The sequence below is a fragment of the Pteropus medius genome, unplaced genomic scaffold, assembly GCF_902729225.1.
Source record: "Pteropus medius unplaced genomic scaffold, Ma_sr-lr_union100, whole genome shotgun sequence".
NCBI lineage: Eukaryota > Metazoa > Chordata > Mammalia > Chiroptera > Pteropodidae > Pteropus > Pteropus medius.
In genome coordinates, this window is record NW_024344434.1 from 3910674 (window position 1) to 3937528 (window position 26855).

General features: G+C 30.9%; 1 protein-coding gene across 6 annotated transcripts in view; it reads right to left on the minus strand.

Moving 5' to 3' along the window:
- Nucleotides 1-26855, minus strand: part of DPP10 (dipeptidyl peptidase like 10) — a 457935-nt gene that overhangs the window by 47938 nt on the left and 383142 nt on the right. For 5 of the 6 annotated variants that reach the window (XM_039872698.1, XM_039872700.1, XM_039872699.1 and 2 more), the window contains 3 exons: nt 24313-24436; nt 18984-19022; nt 7294-7401 (listed from right to left, as the gene is read on the minus strand). In XM_039872698.1, coding sequence (XP_039728632.1) covers nt 7294-7401; nt 18984-19022; nt 24313-24436 — 271 coding nt within the window. The remainder of the gene's footprint in view (nt 1-7293; nt 7402-18983; nt 19023-24312; nt 24437-26855) is intronic. The other variant, XM_039872701.1, reaches the window with a different exon arrangement.

Below are 26855 nucleotides of genomic sequence, written 5' to 3' on the forward strand. Positions count from 1 at the left end.
AGCATTCTTCTGTAAAAAGAACTTGCCCTACTTTTCTCCATCACATGTTAACTCTCTCTGTTATCCTCCTCCTATTATTACAGACCTAAACACTTTTAAATAAAAGATATTGCTTTCCATTACTGTTGTTATTCTTTAGAATGATGAAATTGTTAAAATTTGGTTAGTGGGAAATCTTTCAAGTCAACCCCTCTATTCTTTGAAAATGATTACATTAGGCTTTGTGCATGTCCTTGTTTTTTGAACAATAAGATGTTCTAAGAACATTTTACTTCCTCTGTCCCATATCTATAATCAATAATTTCTCCAAGGAGTTTTTTTCTGTTGAATTATGGTATTCACATATCACAATTTGGAGTTAGGTGTGTTCATTGCTACTCTAATATTATTATTTCTGGGCCCTTTCAGAGTAGATAGATAGATAGATGACATAGATTATAGATAGATAGATAGATAGATAGATAGATAGATAGATAGATAGATAGATAGATATAGATAAATGGTAGATTTCCATGTTTTCTCTCTGTATATATACATTGTTCATGTGGGGGGTTTTAGTAATATCTTCAATTAAAATGCATATCACTTTGATTTACATTCAAGTTCATTTGCTTCTTTTAGTATTTCAATTTAGGCTTTGATGTCCATATTTCTAAATGTACTTTTCTTTTAAAAATATGTACATGGTTCAAAAATATATTTTATATCTATATCTATATATATATTGATATAGAGATATATACCAAGAATAATACAATAGTAACAAATAAATTAATTTAAAAGTGAGCAAGGATAAATAGATATTGTTGAAAATATGCTAATGAATATCAAGCAAAGAAACGATAACAGCCAATTGAATGAAATAAAATAAAGAAGTGGGAAGGTTCAGAGTTATATAGGTAAGACAGGAAAATAATACCCACCTGATATTTAATTGGAATTCTTAAAGAAAATAAACAAAACAGTGGAAGAGAGGTAACATTTAAAACCATAATCCAACAATAACAAACCAGAACAACAAAAATGTTTGCAAAATAAATGCTACCAAGAATTTTGGTCTCATCCCATTCTCACTCACTATATATATATATATATATACATATATATATATATACACACACACACACACACACACACACACACACACACACATATTTATTTTTCTTTTTTTTGTGGGGAAATTTTTATAACTAAAAAGTGATATTTGCTACTATAGATATAAGTGTAAATCTAATAAATTACATCATTGTGATAGATCTTTTTTCGTCTTTTTATTATTACCTATAGTTTTCCATTGTGTGGCTATACCATAATTTATTCAACTAGCCTTCAGTGATGCACATTTCAAATAATTCTGTAGTGATTAACCCTGTGTATATATTTGTTTGTTGTTTAATGCATAGAGAAATATCTTCAGGATGTATTTCTCCATTAGAAAAGTATCATTTTGCACATCTAACGGTAATAGATAAGGTGCTCATATTCCCATCAACATGTTAGAGAATATGTTGTTCAGTGCTTGAATTTTTGCCAATTTGATCGGTGAGAAATGGTGCTCTGATAGACACTATGATATGTCAACCAGAGCTCTTCTGAAAGGAAGGACCGACTTTGTGAGCAGCCAACAATGTTGCTGGAAGAAGGCCCTCAGCTGTTGGACTGAAGAAAATGGCTTCACTTGAGATCATACCTCTTTTCAATGGGAGCCCCATTCTAAGTACAACTTGATCAATACTGGAGCAAAGAAGCCCAGTCTTCTTGCCCTAACTCAAGTCTTCTCTGAAGGGCCTTCCCAGTCTAGAGACCTTCATTCAGATAATATTGAAGCTCAACTTCTTCTGTTCCATCTTACTTCTTTCCCCTCATTTCCAAAGGTATTGATCTCCTCTGTAATAATTGCCCTGAAAGCTAATCTTCTGTTTGGAGTTGACTTTCTGTGCAACTTAACTTGTGACAGGTATATTGGTGGGCTTGAGCATTATAAAATATCTTCTTTTGGTCTTCTTAGTGCTTTGGTGAATGAAAGCTCTTCTGTCTGGTACCGAGATTTTAGCCTTTAGAATGACTTTGTTTTAGATATGTATTTTGTATAAAAGATTAAATTATATTTTTTTATGAATCGATCTAAACAATATACTTTTTAATTGTAGAACATAAGCTAATTTACACTTATTAGTATAACTGCTATTTTAAAAAAAACCTACCATATTTTATGTATTTATCATACCTATTATGCTTAATGAATTGTTTTTCTAGGCAGTCTTTTAATATTTTTTTAGTATCAAAATCTAGTGCTAGATTATTATTTTTTTCTAGACTTTATCCATTTCACTCAAGTTTTCAAATTCATTGACATAAATTAATCATATTATTTTAAAATACATTTTTAAATTTGAAGTATGCCTCCTTCTTTCCACTACTTATATTTTCAGGGCTTGCCTACTTTTTAAATTAACCTCGATAAACATTATAGAATTAATTATTTTTTCCAACAACCAATTATTTATCTTGCCAAAACTCTCTATCTTTGCTTTCTAGTTCATTAAATTCTACTATTGCACTCTTCATCTTTCTTTCAATTGCATTGTTTTCAAGGAATGTAAACCATTACCTGAGTAACACTTCAAATGCATTTTTGATGTAAATATATTCAGAATCTAGTGTTTTTCATGTGAGAGAATTTTATTAAATTATCTACTTTCTTATGTTACTGGAAACAGAAACTGAAAAGTCATTCTATATTTCATAATGCATATGTAATATTAGAATCTTTCTTCGGAAAATTCTCAATGTCTTGGTACACATCTGTATTTTGACATCTTCTAAATTGTCTATTTCTTACTCTTAAAGAAAATTCTCTAGACTTTTAGCTGTTTAAAGACAACAAAAGCATATGCCTTCTTTCTTTTAACTTTTTTAATACTTTCTGATCATTACAGCACTTTACAAGTACTTGCTGAATAAAAGTATAAATGAAAAGAAGAAACAGAATTTCTGGGATAGGTGTAGCCCAAAGACTGGCATGAAATTCTAAAGTCATATATTTTGTTGTGACGTTCTCACAGGACAACGTTCCATTAGATGGTTCCTCTTACTCATTTCCAGATCTTACTTTGAATAAGTCAAGGGCAGAATGTTAAGGTTTCACAGTGTTAATTCGTCTTTTTGTGCTGAATTTCAAGATGAGAAAAATTTTAAAGCATTAAAAAGTAAAGATACTTGGTTTGAAATTTGTACATAACTGTAGATGCTTTTGGTTTACAGATTTGATGGCTGATTATATTTTCTCTGTTTTCCAGGGAATTATGCTATTTGTGTGTGTGCTTGGGTGTGTGTATTTATGTTAAACACAAAGAGTGGCCACATTAAAAGTGATCATGAGCAAAAATCCAATGCTTTGAAAAATGTTTGAACATAATGTATGCAAGAATAAAAATTGTACATTATTCACTTCAATGATGCATTTAGGATCAAAATATTATGCTTTTAAGTGTAGGACCAAAAAGTCTCTTGCTGAAAACCATAATAACAACCTCACAGCCTTTAGGTTTTACTTAAAACATCTGTAATTGCCATTTTCTCTCACAGAGCTAATCTGTGTTGGGGAATAATTTTCTCTCCCAGAGCTAATCTGTGTTGGGGAATAATTTTGAACATTTCATATATAATGGCATAGACTATCTTTTATACTTATATAATTATAAGATTTAAGTTATTTTCCAATACACAAAGAATTATACCATAGCAGTGAATGTATTAAGTTTAATCTGGACTCTAGGTACAAACCCCTAAAACTAATCAAAATATGGTAGACGATCAGACAGTAAGTTAAAAATAAATATCAAGGTACTTGACTGTCATCACAAGGGGATGTCTGTACTTCAATTTATTTTCCATCCTCCTTCAGCAGAAATACCATCACAGGTAAGAAAATTTAACAAAGTGGGAAAGAATAACCATTTTTACTGCAACATAATAATTTTTTCTGTGCACCCATGATCTCTATTATATTAACTTGGTAGAACAGAAACACTGATTATGAAAATGAAGTCATAGTATACTTTTGACAAGGACAACATAGCAATATGCTTTAAATTGAACTCATATTTCACTTTTAGTTTAGAATAAACAATAAAACTAGTGATTTCATTCATACTCAAAGGAGGGCTGAAAAATCTAGGATATACAAATAGCATTTTTATTAAGGACATTAGACATCAGACAACTCTCTTTTAATTGGTACAGATTTGATCTTATTTCATAAAGTTAAATATTAATTTTATATTTCTATTTGCAAATTGGAAATATATTGGTATCAGTAAAAGTTTAATCATGCATGCGATTTTTACCTGATTACACAGTTCATTCAAATTTCTTATACTATATTCTGTTTAATTTTTAGAGCTTTTAGATAAGGGAAATATTGTAGTGCTTAAAAATAGCATGCTTTAATTTACCGTCTATTCATCACATGGGGTGAACTAATTGTTTTCAGACAATGCTCTAATCAGATACAGCAGTGAAATTTAATGAAAAATTGTATTGGGATGATTAGGTGGTAGAACTGTGGATTGGGGGCATGCTATTTTCTACAGAATTTGTAATGAATAATGGCATTTAAAATTGTTCCAAGTGAAATCATCAGCTCTCATGAGCAAAATTTGGCATTGCTTCATAGAGAAAGTGAATGGATTCACCAACATACATAATTTTTCATTTAACACAATTTTGGAAGATGACAGGGCAATTGCTTATGCTTATAAATCTGAACACTTAACAAGATTGAAACACTGCTTACCCTACATTTGAGAGAAAAATTTGGCCATATCTTTGAGGAAAAAAAGTATTTATCTTAACCGCCGCCCGTATTGCAGGATGTAAAATGCTATAGTTTCAGATATGGGAATTCAGAATTTAGAAGTCTATATAAAAAATGCTATGGGAGAAATGGTAGAGTAAAATATCTGGTGATCAAAAGAGTTTAATGGTCTGAGGTAAAAGAAGTTTTGCATTATTGAGTCAGGAACTACATAAATTGATATTAATACTGAATATTCAGAGGAATAATTATTTTAGCTATGTAGATTTTTGAAAAAGCCATTTTTTATTAATGTCATATTTATGAAATATATAAAAATATAGAAAATGCTCACAAGTTCTACTTTCACATATTCATATTGAAAAAAACAGAAATATATATATAACTGTACATATATATTTAGAAATATTTACTTTTGATGCAGAAATTTCTGTTCTCTTAATCAAAACTAAAGAAATGATCCATAATATAAATAAGCTTTATATACATGACATTTATAATTATAGCAAATTGACACTAAATTTAATATTAAACAATAATGATTAACTATGTACATCCAATCAACTAAATATTAATTTTATAAAGAATTGTTTTTCAATATTATTTAGCATTATGGGAAAAGTAGCCTTTAGATTAAAATTTAAATTTAAAATATCAGGATGAAATATTGTAGTTTACATAAAATTACAATAGTAAGAAGACTGGGTGAAAACACTTGGATTCCTTCTTTTATTTTTTGGAATTACTTTAACAAGTATCACTTTCTTAAATGAGAAAAAAAAAACACTAAAATATTTGTAATGCCAAACATCACTCTCTTGTGAAAATAGCATAAAAGCACTAATTCTGTAGCTTGGTCTTTAATTAATGGTTTTTCTACCCAGTGATTGTGTAAGAGAGCAAAATATTTGCAAAATTTTACTAATTTCACTTAGTAAGATACTTCAAACAAATAAATATATTCTCAGTTAATGAGAAAACTCTTAAATATAGCTAAGTATCAAGTTCTTATAGCTAAGCGTCAGGGTGTTCTTCCTGACTGCAGGCTGCCAAGTTCTCTATCATTTATCTCTTTCTGAGCATGTCAATTTTAAACAGAATTCTTTTCCTTTTAAAATTTCTTCTTCCAGTTCACATAAAAAAAAAAAAATTACCTTAATCCCATCTGTCTGATGTAATCATTTAATGGTTGGCTACTGAATCACCAAAATTTTTATTTATGTTTAAATGCATACATTTTTTAGGACATCAATGAAATTATATTATACATTAGTCTACAATCTGTTTTCATAACTTAATGATAGACTACGAAAATTAATCTACATCTCTACTGTGGAAATTATATATGTTCGAAATTATTTATTTCAGCTTTTATTAAAATTAAAGTTAAAATCATGACAATTATTTTAATAGTATAGACCTTGGACAAGTGTTAAATTTTAAGCTATTGACACAAGATTTTGAGAATTCAAGGCACTGAACTGTCCAATACAAATATATATGTAGATTATGATAAAAGGTTGAGAACACACACAAGACTTGAAGGTTCTAAGAATGTAAATGTATCCAGGTTGCTTAATGATCTTTTTCCACATTTATATTTATATTTTATAAGTATGAAATTCATTCTTGACTAGTTTGTTTGTATAACTATCACAGAAGATTCTAATTTATCTGCAATGTTTTATCTTTATAAATTGTCTTTTACTTGTGAGGCTAGGATGTTTATTTGGTTTTAAAGTAAACTTGATTCTGCATGAATATTTTTAATTGGCAATTAGATTCAAATTGACTCATTAACCTTGTCATATTTAAACCATTTGTTAATTCATTGATTTTTTTTATAATTAGACAAATTATATAAACCACTGACATTCACTTGAAGTTTAGAAAAAACAATAATCTTTTTCCTTTTTCTCAGAAATGCCATAAAAATATAACACAGACCCTGAGTCTTTGACAACACATAAAAAAATCTACTTTATCCTGGGTTTTAAACTCTGAACTGTATGTTCTTGTGTAGGTGTACCATAATTTATTCAACTATTCAATTTCTGATGAACATTTAGATTGCTTGGAGTAATTAAAACTTTTAAAACTCCTTGAAAGTATTAGTTTTACGAAATAAGTAATATGTGTTTGTTGATTAATCAAACAAAAAATATATTCTCTAGATTTTCCTCAGGTCCTTGAAAGTAAGGGTTGGATACTTTTCGTTTATTAAATTTTATATCCCAAGGCCCACAACTCATAGCAAAAGTGTAACTCATTAAACTTTGTTGAAAGTTGAGACTATTTCATTGGACGGTACAGTTTGAATTATGGCTAAAAATGGGGAACCTCTTCCTAAAATGTCCTTAAGTTGGAAATACAGCTGGACTTCACAGGCATTAACTGTAGGTTCAGAATGCCACAAGAATTGTGTCTTTATGAACATGATAACAATGGAACCAAACCACAGAAGCAGCACTTACCTGGATGAGGAACATAGCTATGTGGTGAAATTCTCCACGGCCTCCTTGTTTAACAGGAACTGTCATAAAAAATTTGCTGCCGTCTTTAGAAAATACTGGTTCCTCATTCTAAAATATAAAAGTGATATAACAATTTCAAAATGGCATATAAAATTTCTGCCACCAACTATTGCTAATTCATGCATGGACTAAACCAATTATTAATTTAGAAATGGTTTGAAAAATGTTCAAATTATTTTAAAAACTAGTTGTATGATAGTATTTTGAAAAGTGAACTCAGGAGTTTGGAGAAACATGGTGGAGTGAGAGACGTCCTCAGATCTCTCCCCTTGAAACAACAATAAGCTAAACATCTAAAACTAACAAAAAACACCCAAACTGCACGCCAGCATGTCTGAGCATGGGATCTGCGCATAAGAGCTACCACAGGACAGAATCCTGGGAGCCGGGAGGTGGACTGGGAGAAACAAAGAAGCTGCCTCTCACAGCCACCGGAGTGCCCTATAGGAGGAGGGAGTGGGAAGAAGGTACTGCGACTTCCCTGAACAACTCTGCCTGGGAGTGCTGTGAGCTTCAGGTGGCAAGTGGCAGAGCCCAGTCATCAGGGCAGAAAGCAGAGAAGCAGGAAGGCAGAGAAACAATTGACTTTTACAGCCGAGGTTGCAAAACTGAGGCTGAGCCACATCCCTCAACCCCCAACCTGGAGGGCCCCTCTCCCCATATCCTCAGACCGAAAACTGCGGAGGCCCAGGGGAATCTGAGCAAACGCTACTGAAACTGTTGCTAACACTAACAGGGACCGAAACTGAGGGTAGTGAGCATGACTAAACATCTAAAAGAAAAAAAAGGCATTATAAGGCTTCATATAAAGCAGGGATCCAAAAGGCTTAGATGTCACCTACTAGAAACAAAAGAAAGGCACCCTCTTTGCAACAGATGAAAGAGAGACCATAATATAATAAATCTTCTTTCTGGAGAAAAAGCAGAATACATTTTCATTAATGCCCAGGTGAAGAAATTGTCCATTAAATACCATGAATAACCAAGGTGACGAGGCATCTCAAAAAGAAAGAGAAAAATCTCCTAAAAATAAGCTTACAGACATAAAAATATGCAATTTAAATTACAGAGAATTTAGGAGGGTACTTCTGAAACAACTCTGTGAGTTCCGAAATGAGTTATATCAACAATTTCAGGAAATGAAAAAACAACTAAGTGAGCAGATGAGTTCTTTAGCAATGAGAATGAAACTCTCGAAAAGAACAAAATAGATCTTGTGAAGATAAAAAACACACTGTAAGAGTTGAAAATGAAATAGCAAGTTTGGGAAATAGAGTCGAATGAATGGAGGAAAGAATCAGTGATATCAAAGTCAGAAATCTAGAAATAAATCAGAAAGAAGAAGACAGAAATCGAAGAATGAAAAATAATGAAAGAGAAATACAAAAACTAGCTGATATCATTAGGAGAGGAAACATAAGAATAATGGGCATTATAGAAGGTGAGGAAAAGGAGCAGGGACTAGAAAGCATTTTCAGACAAATAGTGGACAAGAATTTCCCAAATCTAAGGAATAAGCTGAAGCTTGGAATTCAAGAAGTCAACACCCAATTATGTCAACCCCAAAAGGCCTTCACCAAGACACATTGTATAAAAATTATCAAAAATCAATGGCAAAGACAGAATTTTCAGGGCAGCCAGGAAGAAGAAAACAGTAACTTAAAAAGGAAAACCCATTAATCATCAGACTTCTCAGCACAAACCTTATAAGCCAGGAAGGAATGAAATTAAATATTCAAAATATGAAGCAACAGGAACTACCAACCTAGAATGATATATCCAGCTAAACTCTCCGGTAGATATGAAGGAGAAATTAAAACCTTTCCAGACATACAAAAATTGAGGGAATTCTCCACTACAAGGCCTGCACTATAAGAAATACTGCAAGGGGTCAGCTCAACAAAAATAAAATGACAAAAAAAAAAAAAAAGCATAATTAGGAGGAAGTTGACTATCAGGCAAATAGAAGCAGAGAAGTACAACCCTTACTAAGAACAGGGCATTATAAGCTTAAACAATAAGAATATAATTGCTATAGCAAGATAGTAATGAATGTTCAGCACACATAGGAACAAATTGAGACAACAATGATGGAAAACAGGAGGATTCAAAGATCCAAATTAACAAAGGGAAATGGAGAAAAGGTACGTGCAGAAGAAAATGGATGACTATATATATATCAGTATCCTTTATATATTTGTAATGGTAACCACATACCAAAGATACAGAACTGAAATATATAACATAAAAAAAGAAGAACCAGAGACAAAACCCACAAAAGCCAAACAAAATAAAGAAAACAAAAACAAGGGCAAGGAAGAAATGGAAACACTGAACTTCTAGAAAGCAAAAGATAAAATGGCTATAAGAAGACCTCATAGCTCAATAATCACCCTAAGTATAAAAAGGCACAGAGTTGCAGAATGGATCAAAAAACAAAACCCAACCACATGCTGTCTCCAGGAGACACATCTCAGCTCCAAAGACAAATACAAACTCAAAGTGAAAAAGTGGAAAATGATATTTCAAGCAAATAGCATTCAGAGAAAAGCAGGAGTAAAGGTACTAATATCAGACAAAATAGACTTGAAAATAAAAAAGGTAAAGAAAGATACTGAGGGACACTTCACAATGATAAAGTGAATAATGCACCAAGAAGACATAACACTCATTAATATCTATGCTCCCAATCAGGGTGCCCTGAAATATGTAAAGCAATTACTAACAGAACTAGAGGGAGAAACAGACCAAAACACTATCGTAGTAAACCTAAATACCTCACTGTCAGATATGGACAGATCATCCAAACAGAAGAGCAATAAGGAAATAACATCCTTAAATGACACGTTAGACCAGCTGGATATAATTGACATTTATAGAGCCTTCCATCCCAAAACAGCTGCTTATACTTTCTTCTCTAGTGCACATGGAACATTCTCAAGGATTGACCACATACTGGAACACAGAGATAGCCTCAACAAATATAAGAGGGTTGAAATCATACCAACCATATTCTCTGATCATAATGCTTTGAAACTAGAGAGGAACTGCAAAAAGAAATCAGGAAGAACCACAAATACACGGAGATTAAACAACATGCTACTGAAGAATAATTGGGTCAGAGAAGAAATAAAAGAGAGATCAAGCTATACATAGAAACAAATGATAATGATAGTACAACATATTAAAACTTTTCAGACATGGCGAAAGTGGTCATAAGAGGAAAGTTCATATCATCACAGGCCTATCTCCAAAAACAAGAACGAGCCCAAATAAATAACCTAATGCTTCATATTAGAAAACTAGAAAAGGAAGAACAAATGAAGCATAAAGTCAGCAGAAGGAAAGAATTTATCAAAGTTAGAGCAGAAATAAATGAAATTAAAAACAAAAAAACAATAGATAAAATAAATGCAACAAAGAGCTGGTTCTTTGAGAATAAAATTGACAAATTTTAATAAAATTGACAAATCTCTGGCTAGACTCACTAAAGAAAAAAGAGAAAGGACACAAATACACAAAATCAGGGATGAAAGAGGGGAAATTACGACAGACAGCCAAAAATACAAAGGATCATTCAAGAATACTATGAAAAAGTATTCAACGCCAAACATAATAACCTAGAAGAAATAGACCAGTACTTAGAAAAATACAACCTTCCTTGACTGAATCAAGAAGAACTGGAAAATCTAAATAGACCGATTAGCAGTATGGAAATTGAAATAATTATCAAAAACCTACCAAAAAGTAAAAGTCCAGGACTGAATGGCTTCACTAGTGAATTCTACCAAACATTCAAAGAAGATTTAATACCTATTCTCTTCAAACTCTTCCAAAAAATCGAAGAGGAAGCAATACTTCTCAACTCATTTTATGAGGCCAATATTACCTTTATACAAAAAGATAACACAAAAAAAAGAAAACTATAGACCAATATCTCTCATTTAAGATTTTTGCATCTTAAATAAGATACTAGTGAATCAAATACAGCAACATATTAAAAAGATTATACACCACAATCAAGTGGGCTTCATCCCATAGGCACAGGGTTGGTGCAACATATGCAAATCAATTAATGTGATACACCACATAAACAAATTAAAAAATAAGAATCATATGATCATATCAATATATGCAGAAAAAGCCTTCGACAAGATACAAGATTTTTACGATCAAAACACTTAACAAAATTGGTATAGAAAGAAAGTACCTTAACATAATAAAGGCCATATATCACAAACTCTCAGCCAACATTATGCTTAATGTTGAAAAACTAAAAATCTTCCCTCTAAGATCAGGAACAAGGCAAGGCTGCCCACTATTGCCACTGTTATTCAATATAACATTGGAGGTCCTTGCAATTGCAGTGAGGCAAGAGAAAGATATCAAAGGCATCCAAATAGGAAACAAAGAAGTCAAGCTGTCACTATTTGCAGATGACATGATTCTCTATATAGAAAACCCTAAAGACTCCACAAGAACACCAATAAAAACAATAAGCAAATACAGTAAATTTTCTGAATACAAAATTAGCATTCAAAAATCCATAGTATTCCTATACTCTAATAATGAAGTGTCAGAAAAAGAAGTAGAAAAAATAATTCATTTTGCAATTACAACAAAAAGAATAAAATACCTAGGAATAAATCTAATGAAACATGTGAAGGACCTATATAATGAAAACTACAAGTCCCTATTAAAAGAAATCAAAGAAGATACAAATAAATGGAAAGATATTCCATGTCTTGGGTTGGAAAAATCAACATAGTTATAATGACCATATTACCTAAAACATTATACAGATTTAAGGCAACCCTCATCAAAATCCCATCAGCATTTTTTAAAGAAATGGAACAACAAATCATCAGATTTGGATAGAAGCACAAAAGACCCTGAATTCCCAAAGCCATCCTGAGAAAAAAGAACGAGGCTGGAGGTATCACTCTTCCTGACTTTAAATTATCCTACAAAGAGACAGTAATCAAAACAGCATGGTATTGGCAGCAAAACAGACACAAGGACCACTGGAACAGAATTGAGAGTCCAGAAATAAACCCATGTTTATTTGGGCAAATAATTTTCGACAAAAAAGTCAAAAACATACAGTGGAGAAAGGAAAGCCTCTTCAATAAATGGTGCTGGGAAAACTGGAAAGCCACCTGCCAGAGAATGAAACTAGACTGTTGTCTATCACCACACATCAAAATTAACTCAAAATGGATTAAGGACCTGAATATAAGACCTGAAACAATAAAATGCATAGAAGAATACATAGGAACTAAACTCAAGGACATTGGACTTAAAGAGAATTTAATGAATTTAACTTCAAAAGCAAGTGAAGTAAAAGCTAAAATAAATGAATAGGACTACATCAAACTAAAAAGCTTCTGCTCAACAAAAGTAATTGTCAACAAGGTAAAGAGACAATCATCTGAATGGGGAAATATATTTGCAAGCAACGCCTCTGATAAGGGCTTAATATTCAAAATATGCAAATAATTCATACAACTCAATAACAAAACAAAAAACAAACGATCCAATCAAAAATTGGGCGGAGGATCTGAACAGACACTTCTCCCTAGAGGACATACAAATGGTCAACAAATATTTGAAAAGATGCTCAACATCGGTAGCTATTAGGGAAATGCTAATCAAAACCACAATGAAATACCAGCTCAGACCTGTTAGAATAGCTATAATCAACAGGACAAGTAATAACAAAAGTTGGAGAGGATGTGGAGAAAAGGAAACCCTCATACACTGCTGGTGGGACTGCAAATTGGTATAGTCACCATGGATAACAGTACAGAAGTTCCTCAAAAAACTAGGAATTGATCTACCATATGATCTAACAATCCCTCTACTGGATATTTACCCCAATGACTTGAGAACCCATATCAGAAAAGACATTTGTACACCGATGTTCATAGTGGCATTATTCACAATAGCCGAAGTGTCCTATGATAGATGATTGACTAAGGAAGCTGTGGTACATATATACAGTGGAATATTACTCAGCCATAAGAAGAGATGAAATACTGCCATTTGCGACAAAATGGATGGACCTTGAGTTAATCATGCTAAGTGAAATGATCCAGATCGAAAAAGTTGAAAATCACATGATATCACTTATATGTGGGATTAAACCTAAAAGCAACAAATGAACAGGACAAACAGAGACTCAAGGACATGGACTATAGACTAATGGTTATCAGAGCGTAGGAGTGAGAGGAGGGGTTAGGTAGATGGGGTAAAGGTGGTCAAATATGTGGTAACAGAAAGAAATCTAACTATGAGAGGTGAACACACAGTGTAAATATATATTAAAGTGTACAGATGAAATTTATTGGATTTTGTTAACCAATGTCAATTAATTAATTAAAAAATAATATAATGTTATTGAACAATTAAAAAAACAGTGAACTCAGTGATGCATTGTGTGTATGTGTATGTTTAAGTGATGGGAAGGATGGCAAAGTCTCTTAAATACTATATAAAAATGATTTATAATTAGATAAAGACATTTTTTAAATTGGTTAAAAAAGAACTTCTGTATTTTAACATAATATAGGATTATGATTAGCATTTTATCCTTAAAAGATAAAAAGAATGTGAACATATGTACCAGTTTATGAAAATAATTTTTTAATGGAAATGTTTTCAATTCTTTTTTTAAATTTATTTTAAGCTACATAGTTCATAAAACGATCTCCCCAATTGCTCCCTCCCTCTCTTGACCCTCCACCTAGCCAAGATATTAATCCTTACTGCATTCCTTATGTATAGCTTCCATCATTTAATTACCAAAAATAATTCTATTGATGTAACTTGCCACTAGAATTTAATTTAAAAATCATCAACTGGACGTTTGTGTTTGTGTGTTTGTGGAGGGGTGAGCAATGAGGATTCCTTCCAATACTGTGGCCTTTTGGTTTTTGTATTTTCAGTAAATGCATATATACATCATCAGAAATGTATCTTCAATTAACTAAATTCTAGAGGCATGTTAAATCAATAGAAGTATTTTCAATAATTAAATGATGGAACTTATACATATAGATTGCTTTCTCTTACTCCAGGAAAAATGTTAAGAAAATAAATTTACGACACAAAACTTTGAGTTCTTTCTTGTTGAATTACTGAGAATGATTATATATATGATATAAAGAAAGGCTTTGATATAGTTTCCTCTGTAGGTCTTTAAGTGTCTTACAAGCCCTTGTAGGTGATCTCGCTCTCCACTCTTTCTGATCTCATTTTCTTCCATTCTCCTACTTCCTCATTGTGCATGTTTCTGCTCCAGGGCCTTTGCACTGATTATTCCCCTAGTCTGGCTCTTTCTCTTACCTCTTTCATTCTATGCTCTATTTCACCTTATCAGTGAGGTGTTTCCTGATTATCCTATATAAGGGATGATAAGGGAAATGAGATCCTCCAACTCCATATAAATCTCTCAGCCCCTTATTTTTTCATTGTTTTCCATAGTGCCTAATGCCATTCAACATATTATATTTTATGTATTTTATGCACATATGCATTTTTTATATGAATGTATATGTGTATGTAAGTATGTAGGTACGTAGGTAGATAGGCAACTAGATAGTGTCCTCTATGATGCATACATCATGTTCTCCATGATGCAGAAACCTTGTATTCATCCCTGCTGCATCTCCAGAACCTCGGACAATGATGGTCATAAATTATGCTTAATAATGATTGAATAAGTAAATAATAACTATTTTAATAATCTCAAGAGTCTGATTCTATCCTCAGTAGAAAGAACATCTCTTGATAGAGATGTAAAGATAATATTTTCCTTGTCTACTTTATGGAAACTCATGAAAATCTATGATACATATAATAAATTTAAAACTCTGAGGTAACATACAAGGATGGAAAAAGTGCATTACTGGTGATATAATAAATACTGAAAAAATATTTGACTCACATCTTTCAACTATAATAGAATCAATAATTATTTTAATTCCATCTCTTGCCCCTCTGGTATATCACTCTCAGCTTTTGTGCATGGGGTTTCTTCTGATTGTAACAACTTTTCTCTCTTCTTTTTTGTGGTAAATCTTACTCATTTTTTACTTAAATGCATAAAACAAAAACCATTTCCAAATTTCCCTAGATAGAGATTCTCTCCTAGTTAGAAAATCTCTTTTCAGAGATTCTAAAAGTACCCTGTATTCACCTCTGTCATGGCTTTCAATGCACTTATTATATGGTTGACTGTCTTCACTAGGTAAGTAATAATTAAAGTAAGTTTGTAATTTTGTCTTTTTAGCTTTATTGCCTAGGACACAGTAGGTGTCCAACTCATAATTTAATAGAAAAATGCATGTATACAATAGACAAAAAGTTTGTAATATATACCACTATCACATTTACTCCAACCTATTGGCTCCTCCCTTATTTAACATTTTCTGTTTGTATTTTGCTCCAAAAATAAAATTTTTAAAGGTATGGGAATATCTGAGCAGTATCCTTTTATATATATATATATATATATATATATATATATATATATTGGAGAATTGGAGAAGGAAGGGGACTAATTTATATTTTTATATATATATAATTTATATATATATATATAAATTAGTCCCCTTCCTTCTCCAATTATATATATATATATTATATATATATATATATATATATAATTTATATATATATATAAATTAGTCCCCTTCCTTCTCCAATTCTGGTGCCTTAGAAATGGTTCAGTAATGGTACAGATGGGACCCATAATCTTAAATGCATTGCTGAGTTTAAAAATCTTCACCACTAGAAAATATTGGGCTATAAACATACAGTTCCAGACAAAACATTTTCCTACAATCAAAAAAAGGAAGTAGAGACATTTTCAAGACTGTAAGCATACCAGTGTTTATGACACACAGGGCATTGAATAGGGGATAACAAACTTTACGCTTGACCAAACAGTTTGTATACTGGCTATCACAACTGTAAGTCTTCTGAAGCTAGTTCAGTCATACCCACTTCTCTCTGCTCTTCCCACCATCCAGATAGTCAGCATATGATGATTATAGTAAGTTTCTAATTATCTTAGGAATTTGCTTCATCTCATAACTATTACTATTCTCATATTTTAAATTTCATAAAATTCTAAGCATTTCATGGAATTTCCTTAGAGCTTCTGGAGAAAAAGTCAACTGTGACAAACTACCACCTTCATTTTCTTACTGAATAATTGATAACTGGTTTCTTTGCTTTAAAAAAAGTTTTTATTAAACATTCATAAAAGTGGTATTTAAATTGTAGAAAACATAATCCCAAAAGCATGTATTATGATGATGTATGTTAGGCTATTATGAATGTCACTGGCAAAAAAAAAAAAAAGATAGCAAATTAAGTTTAATAATGCAGAACAATTCAGAATGCATCAATATCTCTATATTATTGCTTTACATTGTTTTTGTTTTCAGTATTTAATTTTGTGAGAGTCTATAATTTGCTACGAAATCAAATATTTTTTCCTCAATTTTATTCTGCACATTGGCAAAGGTTAAATAATTCATATTAAGATAGATAGATAGATAGATAGATAGATAGATACATACATACATACATACATACATACATACATACATATGCCTATAGTTCAACTGAGCAAAGGTTTAGCATATTTATAATCTTCCTTACTCTTTTTCTTTATTTATTCAGCAATGATTAACGGAGCTTTTCTTATAACCAGACTCTGTATTAGGCATTTGGTTTGTAATGGGGAATAAAAAAATAAGTATCTTTCCTGTCCCTGTGAATTTAGTAAAAAAAAAAAATCACAGAAATAAATGTGTAAGTATTACACAAAGATTACACTAGTTATTTTAAATATTAGACTTTAAAATAACTTGCATTGGGAGATGTGATTTTGTTAGGGTGTCTGGAGGAGATGACTTCTTAAGTAGGTGACTTAAGGTGAAGTTTGCAAAATGAGCAGCTTCTCCATAAGAAAATAGATGTGAGACTTCTGTTCAGCAGGAAGGGTTCATGTAAAGGCATTGTGAATATGAGGGCTAATGTTCTTAGAATGGAGAAAATGGGTGAAAGGATGGTATGAGACAAAGCTGAAAAAGCTTTCAATTTAATACCCTGTTGACTCTTTTAAGAATGTTGGTCTTTATCTGTAGAACAAAAGGATAGACAAAAATTGTTTTAGTTGTAAGAGTAAAGTATGAGGATGAAGTAGGTAGTGATGATCAAATATATATTTCAAAAAGGTCACTCAGCAAACATGCAGTGTGGAGAACAGATTGGCAGGTATTTGAGGGGCGAGCACTCACTAGTTAAGGAAGAATTGCAGTGACTATAGTTTGATCTTGGACAGTGTTTGTGAATTGTAGAAAAGTAGATTGACTTGAAATTTTTATAAGTAAAATCAAAGACATTGTGATGAATATATGCAGATAAGAATGAGAAAACATTTAAGAATAACTACTAGGTTTCTGGTTTTAATAGCTGGATGGATAATTATACCTTTGACTCCTATAAGAAGGCATAAGACTGACTAGAAATGTTCAGTTTAGATCTGTAAATTGTGTGGTTACTTTTACAGATTTAGGGAGAGATGCCACGCATGAATTTTGATGTTTCTGAACTCAGAGAAGTGAGCTGCTTGGGGCTAACATTTGATGGTCTCAATATATGGGTAGTTTTTGAAACTATATATATATATATATATACACACACACACAATACACACACAATAATACACACACACAATACACACATTTGCCATTGCATATATACATATATAACACCATAATACACACACACAGCCAGACATTACTGTCAATGCCACTACTAATGTGTAAAGCATATAACACACACACACACACACAGACACACACACACGATATAGCAACAATACAGACAATACTACATACAGACACATTACCACACACACACACACACACACACACACACACACACACACATATATAAAACACCTAGGGAGAGAATATAAAAGATCACTGTAAAGAACAAAACAAAACAAAACATTTCTCTTTGCAAAAAGTAGTGAAGTTAGTAGTAATATGTGTTTAGGCATATTTGGGTAATCTACTTGTGATTCCTTCTAAAATGTCCAGTATGAGACCATGTTGTAAAGACATTTGGTAGTTTTTCTATTGTGATCATCTGGATTCCAGACTCATTTATGTCGTAAATTAGCATTGTTAGCTAGGATACATCTAAGGAAAAAAGTATTCATCTGAATAACCTCCACGTAACCAATTTATGGAGATGTGTGGTCATTTTTTTCTGGGCAATTAGAGCAATTCTGATGGTTTCTAGTTTTGATGGGTTGAAGCTTTTTCTCTTTCATCTACACAAAAGTTCACTTATATGAATGACCCTGAAAATGGATCTTGGTACTTATTCTGCAGCTTATATCCTACAGAAAACAGTTTTCTTTTCACAAATGACATCATAGAAAAGCCAAGTCATAAATATTTTCATAGAATAGACAGTCAAACATAGCAAAGCCTTAAATCATATTACTAAAATAATTTTTCAGAGAAAGTTATCAAATAACAAATGGGTGAACAGGATGGGCATAATTGCCAATATGTGACATAAAGAGACCACTTATGTTATACCTGTTTAGAGATCCATGTATCTGATGTCATCTCGTATTTCTGAAACAAAAAAATTAACTCCATGAAGGATCTAAAGACCAAATAAGCATGCACCAATTTAACAATTTTTACACTGTTATCCTTCATGTATTTTTTTTCTCTTCTCGACTGCTGAAATACCATGAGAGACCCCATTGTCATTACTGCTTTAAACTGAATAAATAATTAGAGAATTGTGATTAAATGATAATTTAATTATAAAGTCTTTGGTGAACTCCTTCAGTATTCCCAGTAGTATGCCACCAGGGATGGAGCTTTTCCTAGCTCTGTTTGGTTACCTCATTCGAACTGTTTTGAACCACTCGACATTATTTCTTTTTACCTCTAGGCAACATCAGGAAAGAAAATTACTAAATCCTTCGAGAGAACTGAACAACAGCCAAGAATAAAATTAAAAGGTGGACATTCTTTCAACACTCAATGAACTCTTAAACATAGTCATTTTTTCCTGAGGGAAAAAGATTCTATAAGAAAAGTGTTCAAATGAAGAAAAAAAATCACAATATATGTGACATTTACCTGCATGCAGAGGTACTAATTTACAATTGTTAATAAAAAGTGTTTTTTTTTTTAATTTATAGTGTTTTTAACCAGTTTCCCTTTTAAAAGGCTTATTATTATTAGATTATAGTTGACCACTTTTTCTTTTCAAGATCTTTTCCTTTTCAATAGATTTTTTCTACATGCAGATAATAGAGAAATAAATAAATCATTCCTTGATTTTCTATGTGCACATGGGCAATAACCATTCTTGATATCTATAAAACACAGACACAAAACATATTAATTGCCACTATTCCTTAGTATTACTGTTTTGTTAGAATCCATGAGAGCACTAAATTTCACATGCAATTATTTGTCTTTTTTCATTTACAGCAGAAAGTAAATATTTTAACTCCATAAAAGAAATTAAATAGAATATTAATAGGGAGTCAAATCAATAATATTATATGGTTCCTATAATTTTTATTGAAGCATTTTAATATATCCTTGCAGTTACCTATATAGATTATTCTTCTATAGAGATGATAGGTTTTCTCTAACTAGAACATGTGCATGCCTATTTTTAAATGAGTTAGTAATCGGCTGAATAAGAAACTCTCCAGAACAGTTTAACTAATAAATGGTGAAATTCTAGTCAGTGTATAAACTAGCCAGGTTAATGAGGATGACTGAAATAAATTTTCTAATAAATACAAGTTAAATGAGAAAAGTATCAGTGAAACCCAGTAAGTAAATGGCGGACTCATCTATCTCATTTCTACATGTCTCCTCATCATTCCAAAGATGAATTTCTTTCTCTTCATTTCTCTCTTTTATAGACCATGAAAAACTATGTTTTAAAATACTGACATATAATTTGAATATAGTGAAATGTATAAATCTTAAATTTTGACTTATTTACATGTTGTTGCGATATAAGACCTTTACATTTCCTCACATATTCTCTCATGCCCCTTCCCAGAGGTTTCAAAAAGGCAACACACTTCTGAACTCTTTCCTATATATTAATATTCCTTTTTTAGAAATTCAGATAATTGAAATCATATATTATGTACTTTTTTATGTGGGGCTTCTTTCACACCTGTTTTTGAGATTCATTCATATTGTTCAGTACATCAGTATTTTGTTTCTTCTTAGATTGTTGATTAGAATACCATTGCATAGTTATGCTTCATTTTGTTCATCTGTTCACTATTAATGGACAATTGAATAGGTTCCAGTGTTTAGCTATTGTGAATAAAGCTTATCTAAAGATTGTTTTTTTTATAAATACTTTGGTGGAAACAGGATTTAATCTATATTTTCCTAGTGTCTAATGATGTTGAATACTTTTTCATTCATTTATTATACCCTTGTATCTATTCAACATGTTTTTAGCTTTTTATTGGGTTGTTGTTTTATTATTGAGATGTATATATTTATCAGTTACACACTTTGCAAACTATTTTCTTATAGTCTGTAATTAGATGTTCAATTTCTTAATGGTGACTTTGATGAGAAATTTCTAATTTTGATGATATCTAATGCATTCTTTTTCCCTTTTATGCTTAATTATTTTTTCATATTCTATATAGTAAAAATATTCCATATTTTTCACCTAGAAGATTGACAGAATGAGCTCTGAGATTTAGAAATGCAATTTAACTCGAATTAATTTTAGACTATAGTATGAGATAGATATCAAATATCATTGTTTTTTTCATTTGGTTATTGATTGTTCCAGTACATTTTCCCTCATTGAATTGTTTTGGCTCCTATGTTGAAAATTAGTTTGATCATGTAAATAAGGATCTATTTCTGGATCTATATTTGTGTGTCCTTATGCCTCTAGTACAATGTCTGAGTTTCTGCGGCTTTCTAGTTCTTGAAATCAGGTAGCGCAACTCTTCCAACATTTTTGTTTTTTTTTTTTACAAAATTGTTTTGGTTCATCAGGTCTTTAGCATCTCCATGTATATTTTAGAACTAGCTTGTTTGTTTCTAACAAAAAAGTCTGCTAGGATTTTAATCGGTATTACATTAAAACTATAGTTCAATTTAAGTGGAATTAATATCTACAATATTAGGCTTTTCAATTCAAGAATGTGGCATAGCTTCTATTTATTTAGGTTTTCTTTAATGACCTTCTGCAATGTTGTAGTTTCCAATATTGGAATTTTGTACACTATTTGTTAAATTTATCCTTATTATTAAATGTTTTAAACATTTTATGGTATTTTTGTTTATTTCCTATCATAATATTACAACTATATAGAAATATATTTTGTTGCTTCTTAATTCTTTATTTTGAAACTAGTACAAACTTACAGAGAAGTTAAAAGACTAGTTTAAGAAACATCTGTATATCCTTTGGAGATATTCCTCATTTATTTATGTTTATATTTTGCTACATTTGCTTTATTATTGTCTCTCTACTGTTTCTAAATCATTTGAGAAGGTGGAATTATATTTTTTCAAAATAAATTAAAAAGTGAGAAATACTATTCTTTTTACATTTGAATTTGCAATTTATTTCAATGCTATTTCTTTTCTTTTTCTTTTATTATTAGTTTTAAGTATATAGTACATTGGTTAGACATTAATAAACATTATCAAACGATCTCCCTAATTGCTCATTCTCTCCTCTGGTTCTCCACCTAGCATTACATTAATACTAATTGCATTCCCTATGCTGTGCTCCCCATCACCATGACCCTCTATCAACTACTGATTTGTACTTCTTTAACCCTTCACCTCATTCTCCCAACTCCCCTACCCCTTTCCTCTCTGGCTGTCACCAGATTGTCCTCTAGAGAAATATTATTTTTTTCTAAACAATTTGACAGCAATCTTGAGGTATTGTATCCATTATCCATAACTAATTAGTGAGTATTTCTTAGGAAAATTACAGTTTTCTACATATTTACCTATTTTTAACAGTAAAATGATCAAAATGAGGAAACAAAACAATTGAAGTAGATTGATTTGTGAGTTGTGACCTAATCTAGTATTTTTTTATACATTTTTTTTTACTTTTTATTTATACAATAATGCCATCTACAAATAGTTTTACTTCTTTCTTACCAATCATCATGATATTCATTCCTTGCCAAGTTGCTCTAATTACAGTCTTTAGTAAAGTTTGCATAATGGAATATATATCCTTACCTTACTGCAGTTCTTAAGGTAAAAGAGAAAAAATGTTTCACCATTGAAAATGATATTTAATGGGCTATTTTGTGGTTTATCCTTTATCAGATTGGGGATACTACTTTCTATTCATTTATGTTGAAAGATATGAATGTGCTGAGTTTTGTCAATTGCTTTTTTTGAATCTACTAAAATAATTATTTACTTTTCTTCTTTTTTATGTTAAAATATGAATCACATTGATTGGTTTTCAATATCAATCTTAAACTCTCAGGATAAACCCCATTTAGTCATGATGTGCTATTCTCTATTGTGCTGTGAATAATATATCAATATGTTTAAGGATATTTTTGTATGTATGTTTATGAGCGATATCAGTCAAAATATTCTTTTCTGTAAAGTCTTGTAGACAGGTAATTTACAGGAACATGAACTTAATTCCTTCAAGGTTTGATTTAAAGGTTTATTGAAAGGAGTCTAAAATAGCCCTATTCCTAATGCATTTTCTCTCTGGGTCCTGAGTTAAATGGGCAGGTTTCCAGTGAGAGCTTTCCATTTTTGCTGTTTAGAACTCCAAAGTTTTCCAGCATTGTGCAGCCTGCAGTTTTTCTATTTGATTTGCACTGAGGTAAAGATTTAAGTCTTTCACGTAGATAGCTGGAATTCTCTATGTAGCTCCAAATTATGTGTTACTTGTCTTGCAAATTTCAGCCACGGATGGCCTCAATCTCTGATTCTTCCTGCCTACTTAAAATCAAAATCAAAATTACCATTTACATTAGGGACTATTACTGTGCTTTCCTTGGGCTAGGTCTCCTTGCACTATGATCTCAAAGGTGTCACCAAGAGGTAGTCCTTTTAGGCTCATCTTATGTATTTACTTTATTTCACCATTTATGTCATGATCCTCCTGTTCTCCAACATCTGAACATAGATGTTTAATGTATTTTGTACAGTTTTGTAGCTGATTACAGCAGAGCTGGCAGTCTGATAACATTTACTCCATCTTGTCCCAAAACAGAAGTTTGAAAATTCTATTGTTAAATAATTGGGACTCCTTTACCAAGTACCACATATATAATATAACAACTTAAACTGATTACAGTATTTCCTCTACTAAGAAACTTAAAATGACACGTATAGAATTTATTGATGAATTTACAAAAACTAATTATAGAAATCTAAATGCCACCTACTTTTAAAATGCAGTGTTTCAAAAATTAGTTTTTACTTTCTTTTTTTAATTCAAGACACTGTTATTTAAGAAGACTAATCTGAATACAAAAAAATGAATTTTTGGAATGTGTTTAAAGAAGACTGGAAAGAAACATCCACTTTCTCAAGTTAATCAAAGCCAAAATACAAAGAGATATCCATATTTGAGAATGAAACTAATGTGTCTTGGAATATCCTATATACTATATAAGAACTCATTTTTTAAAGTTACTTTGTTTTCTTCTGCTTATCATATATATTTCTAACTTCAAAGTTTTAAATCTTTATGGAATTAAAGCATATACTCCTAATAGAATAATTCTTTTTCTATTACTTTTGAAGTTAAATATTGAAGTCTTTGCACAAAGTATAACCTGATATCTCTCAGAATGATATCATAAACTATTTCATTTTAAACACATAAAAAATAAATTATACTCACTCTACTACAAGCACCAGTTGTGGTCTCACAGACTGTGAGGATGGAGACGTTTTGAGGTCGGTTTAACCATCTGACCACTGTCTTGGTATTGCTTACCCATTTAACCATTGTGATATAGTATTCTCTAGTTTGGAAACAAAAATTAAAATTTACATTTAGTGTCAGAGAATCTGTATAATATCAATAATATACACTTGTTATATGCAAGAATAAATGAAACACTATAAGAATGTTACATCATATGACTTTCTATTTATGCGTATATACACATCTGCTTTTTCAAATATTCACATATACACATACAAATATGTGTGTGTTTATGTATGTATGTAAGCATATGTACATATACATACATATATAAGTATACAGAAAATTTGAGAATAACATTGAAAGTGAATGATTTCCAGAAAAAAAAAAATCCTTGGAAAGATAAAAATAATCAAGATGCCAGATTTATGAATAATTTGTTATTTCTACTTACTAGTACTAATATACATACAAATGAAGAATAATTTTTCTAAGGTACATTTTATTTTATTTCATTAAAGTATAATCAATAATCAATTAAAAGGCAAAGCTTGTTCTTGACTTATTTCTTATGTATGACCTTCATGTTATTTCACTTTATCTATGGTGACTTGGGATACAGAGCTATGAATGGTTTGTTTTGGTATTTGTCAGTTGTGAGCAAAAAGCCAGTCCCAATCTTATTCACAGTATTTTTTACAATATTTTTAAAACTTATTTATTTGAAATAACTTAAAACATAACAACAACAACAAAAAGGAATCAACTGAAGGAGATGAGCTACTGAATATTCAGGACAGTGAGGCTACTAATTAGTGGCACCTATGATGTCCTTAAGCTGGTTGTAAATTGAGGAAGTTAATATTTTTTTTCCTTTATAAGTTTATATTTCTTTCATTGTAGATTCTGCTTGGAAATTTACATAATATATCAGAAAATTCACAACCCACACAGAACAAAATATAATCAACAATATTGATTCAATTTATAATAAAAAGTAAAAAGACAACAGCTTTCCAACAAACTTGCCCAGTTTCAGAATAGATGAGATGCTTTAGCATTGGCTATAAAAATGCCATTCATGAGTAGTATCTTAAAATTAATCCACCTGTTTTTTATGTAACTTAAAAAACAAATCCATGTGGAAGAAAAACATTGTAATACAAATCACCTGTTCTTAAACAGATCTGGGTTAGACATTCAACTACATGAATTTTACATTTCTAACTATACTGAGTAGTTACTATTTCCTCTAGAAAACCTGTTATCCTATCAAGATAAAGATGTCAATGGAAGGACAGGCATAACTTGTCATACAGTAAAGCCTATCATGTTTTCTTCAACAATCTCTTTAAGACATCTGGAAGCTTTTACAACCAGCCAAGTCCCACTTGAAAACTGCCTAGAAAGACAGTGTAATCATAGTAATGTTTCCTAAATAGAGTTAACAAGGCAACTTTGAATTAAATAAGCAACTGGTTTAGGATTAATCTTTGCCCAAATCAATGGGTCTTGCAGTTCTTCAAAGAATGATGCCTTGTTCATTTTCACTGTATTTTGTTTAAACCAATTTATTTTGTGTGCATTATTGTACTTGGCAGTGTGACTATTAAAACGGATAAAATATAGGTATTAAACTTTAAGAGATTTATCTAGAGGATTTAACATGGAGAAAAATGATAGTGGATACTATAATCAATCAGAAAAGAAAATGCTGAATTCTGACACTATATGTTTCCAATTAATTAGTATAAACATTGTTTGAATTGAAGTAAAAATAATACAATTATTGTAAACAACTGACTGAAGCTGAAAAATCAAAGAGGTCATATTTATGGAAAAATCTAGATAGAATTGGTATGGAGAATATTTTCAAACCGAATCAGACATTTGTCTCAATTAGCTAAAGTGGGTAATATTATCTTTTGAGCCAAGTGAGATAAACTAACATGGAGAATTTTTAAAATAAATAATAACATTAACAACAAAACAGAATTTAAATATTCATCTTGAGTGTTTTCTCTTTCAAAGTAGCCCTCGAGTAAAATGTTTCAAGAATATTATTTTTGTATCATCTTCACAGACATTGACAGCTTTTATATTTATTACTTATGATGGAAAATCTTGACTTTTATAAAGGATTTCATATTGGAAAAGCAATCAAAATTCAATCAGTACAAATCTTGTGAGTAAATGATTTTTTTTACAGGGAACACAAACTGAAGTGTAATATTAAGTTAAAAATCATTAATTTATAGTCATACCACATATTTATTTTTAAATAAATAATGTGATTATTTTGTATGTTCATGCATTATGTATCTATGTTCAAAAGCAGAATTTATTCTTATTTGAGATATCTTAGTATATATCATATTTATAATCTAAAGAATGAGTGTTCTCCCCAAAATTGAATTTGTAGACTTTCAGGAATAATTTCAAATCATTGCAATTTCTATGATAAAGTGTTAGAAATGTTCAAAATGAAAGTTAAGGTAGAACTTGACACATAAGAA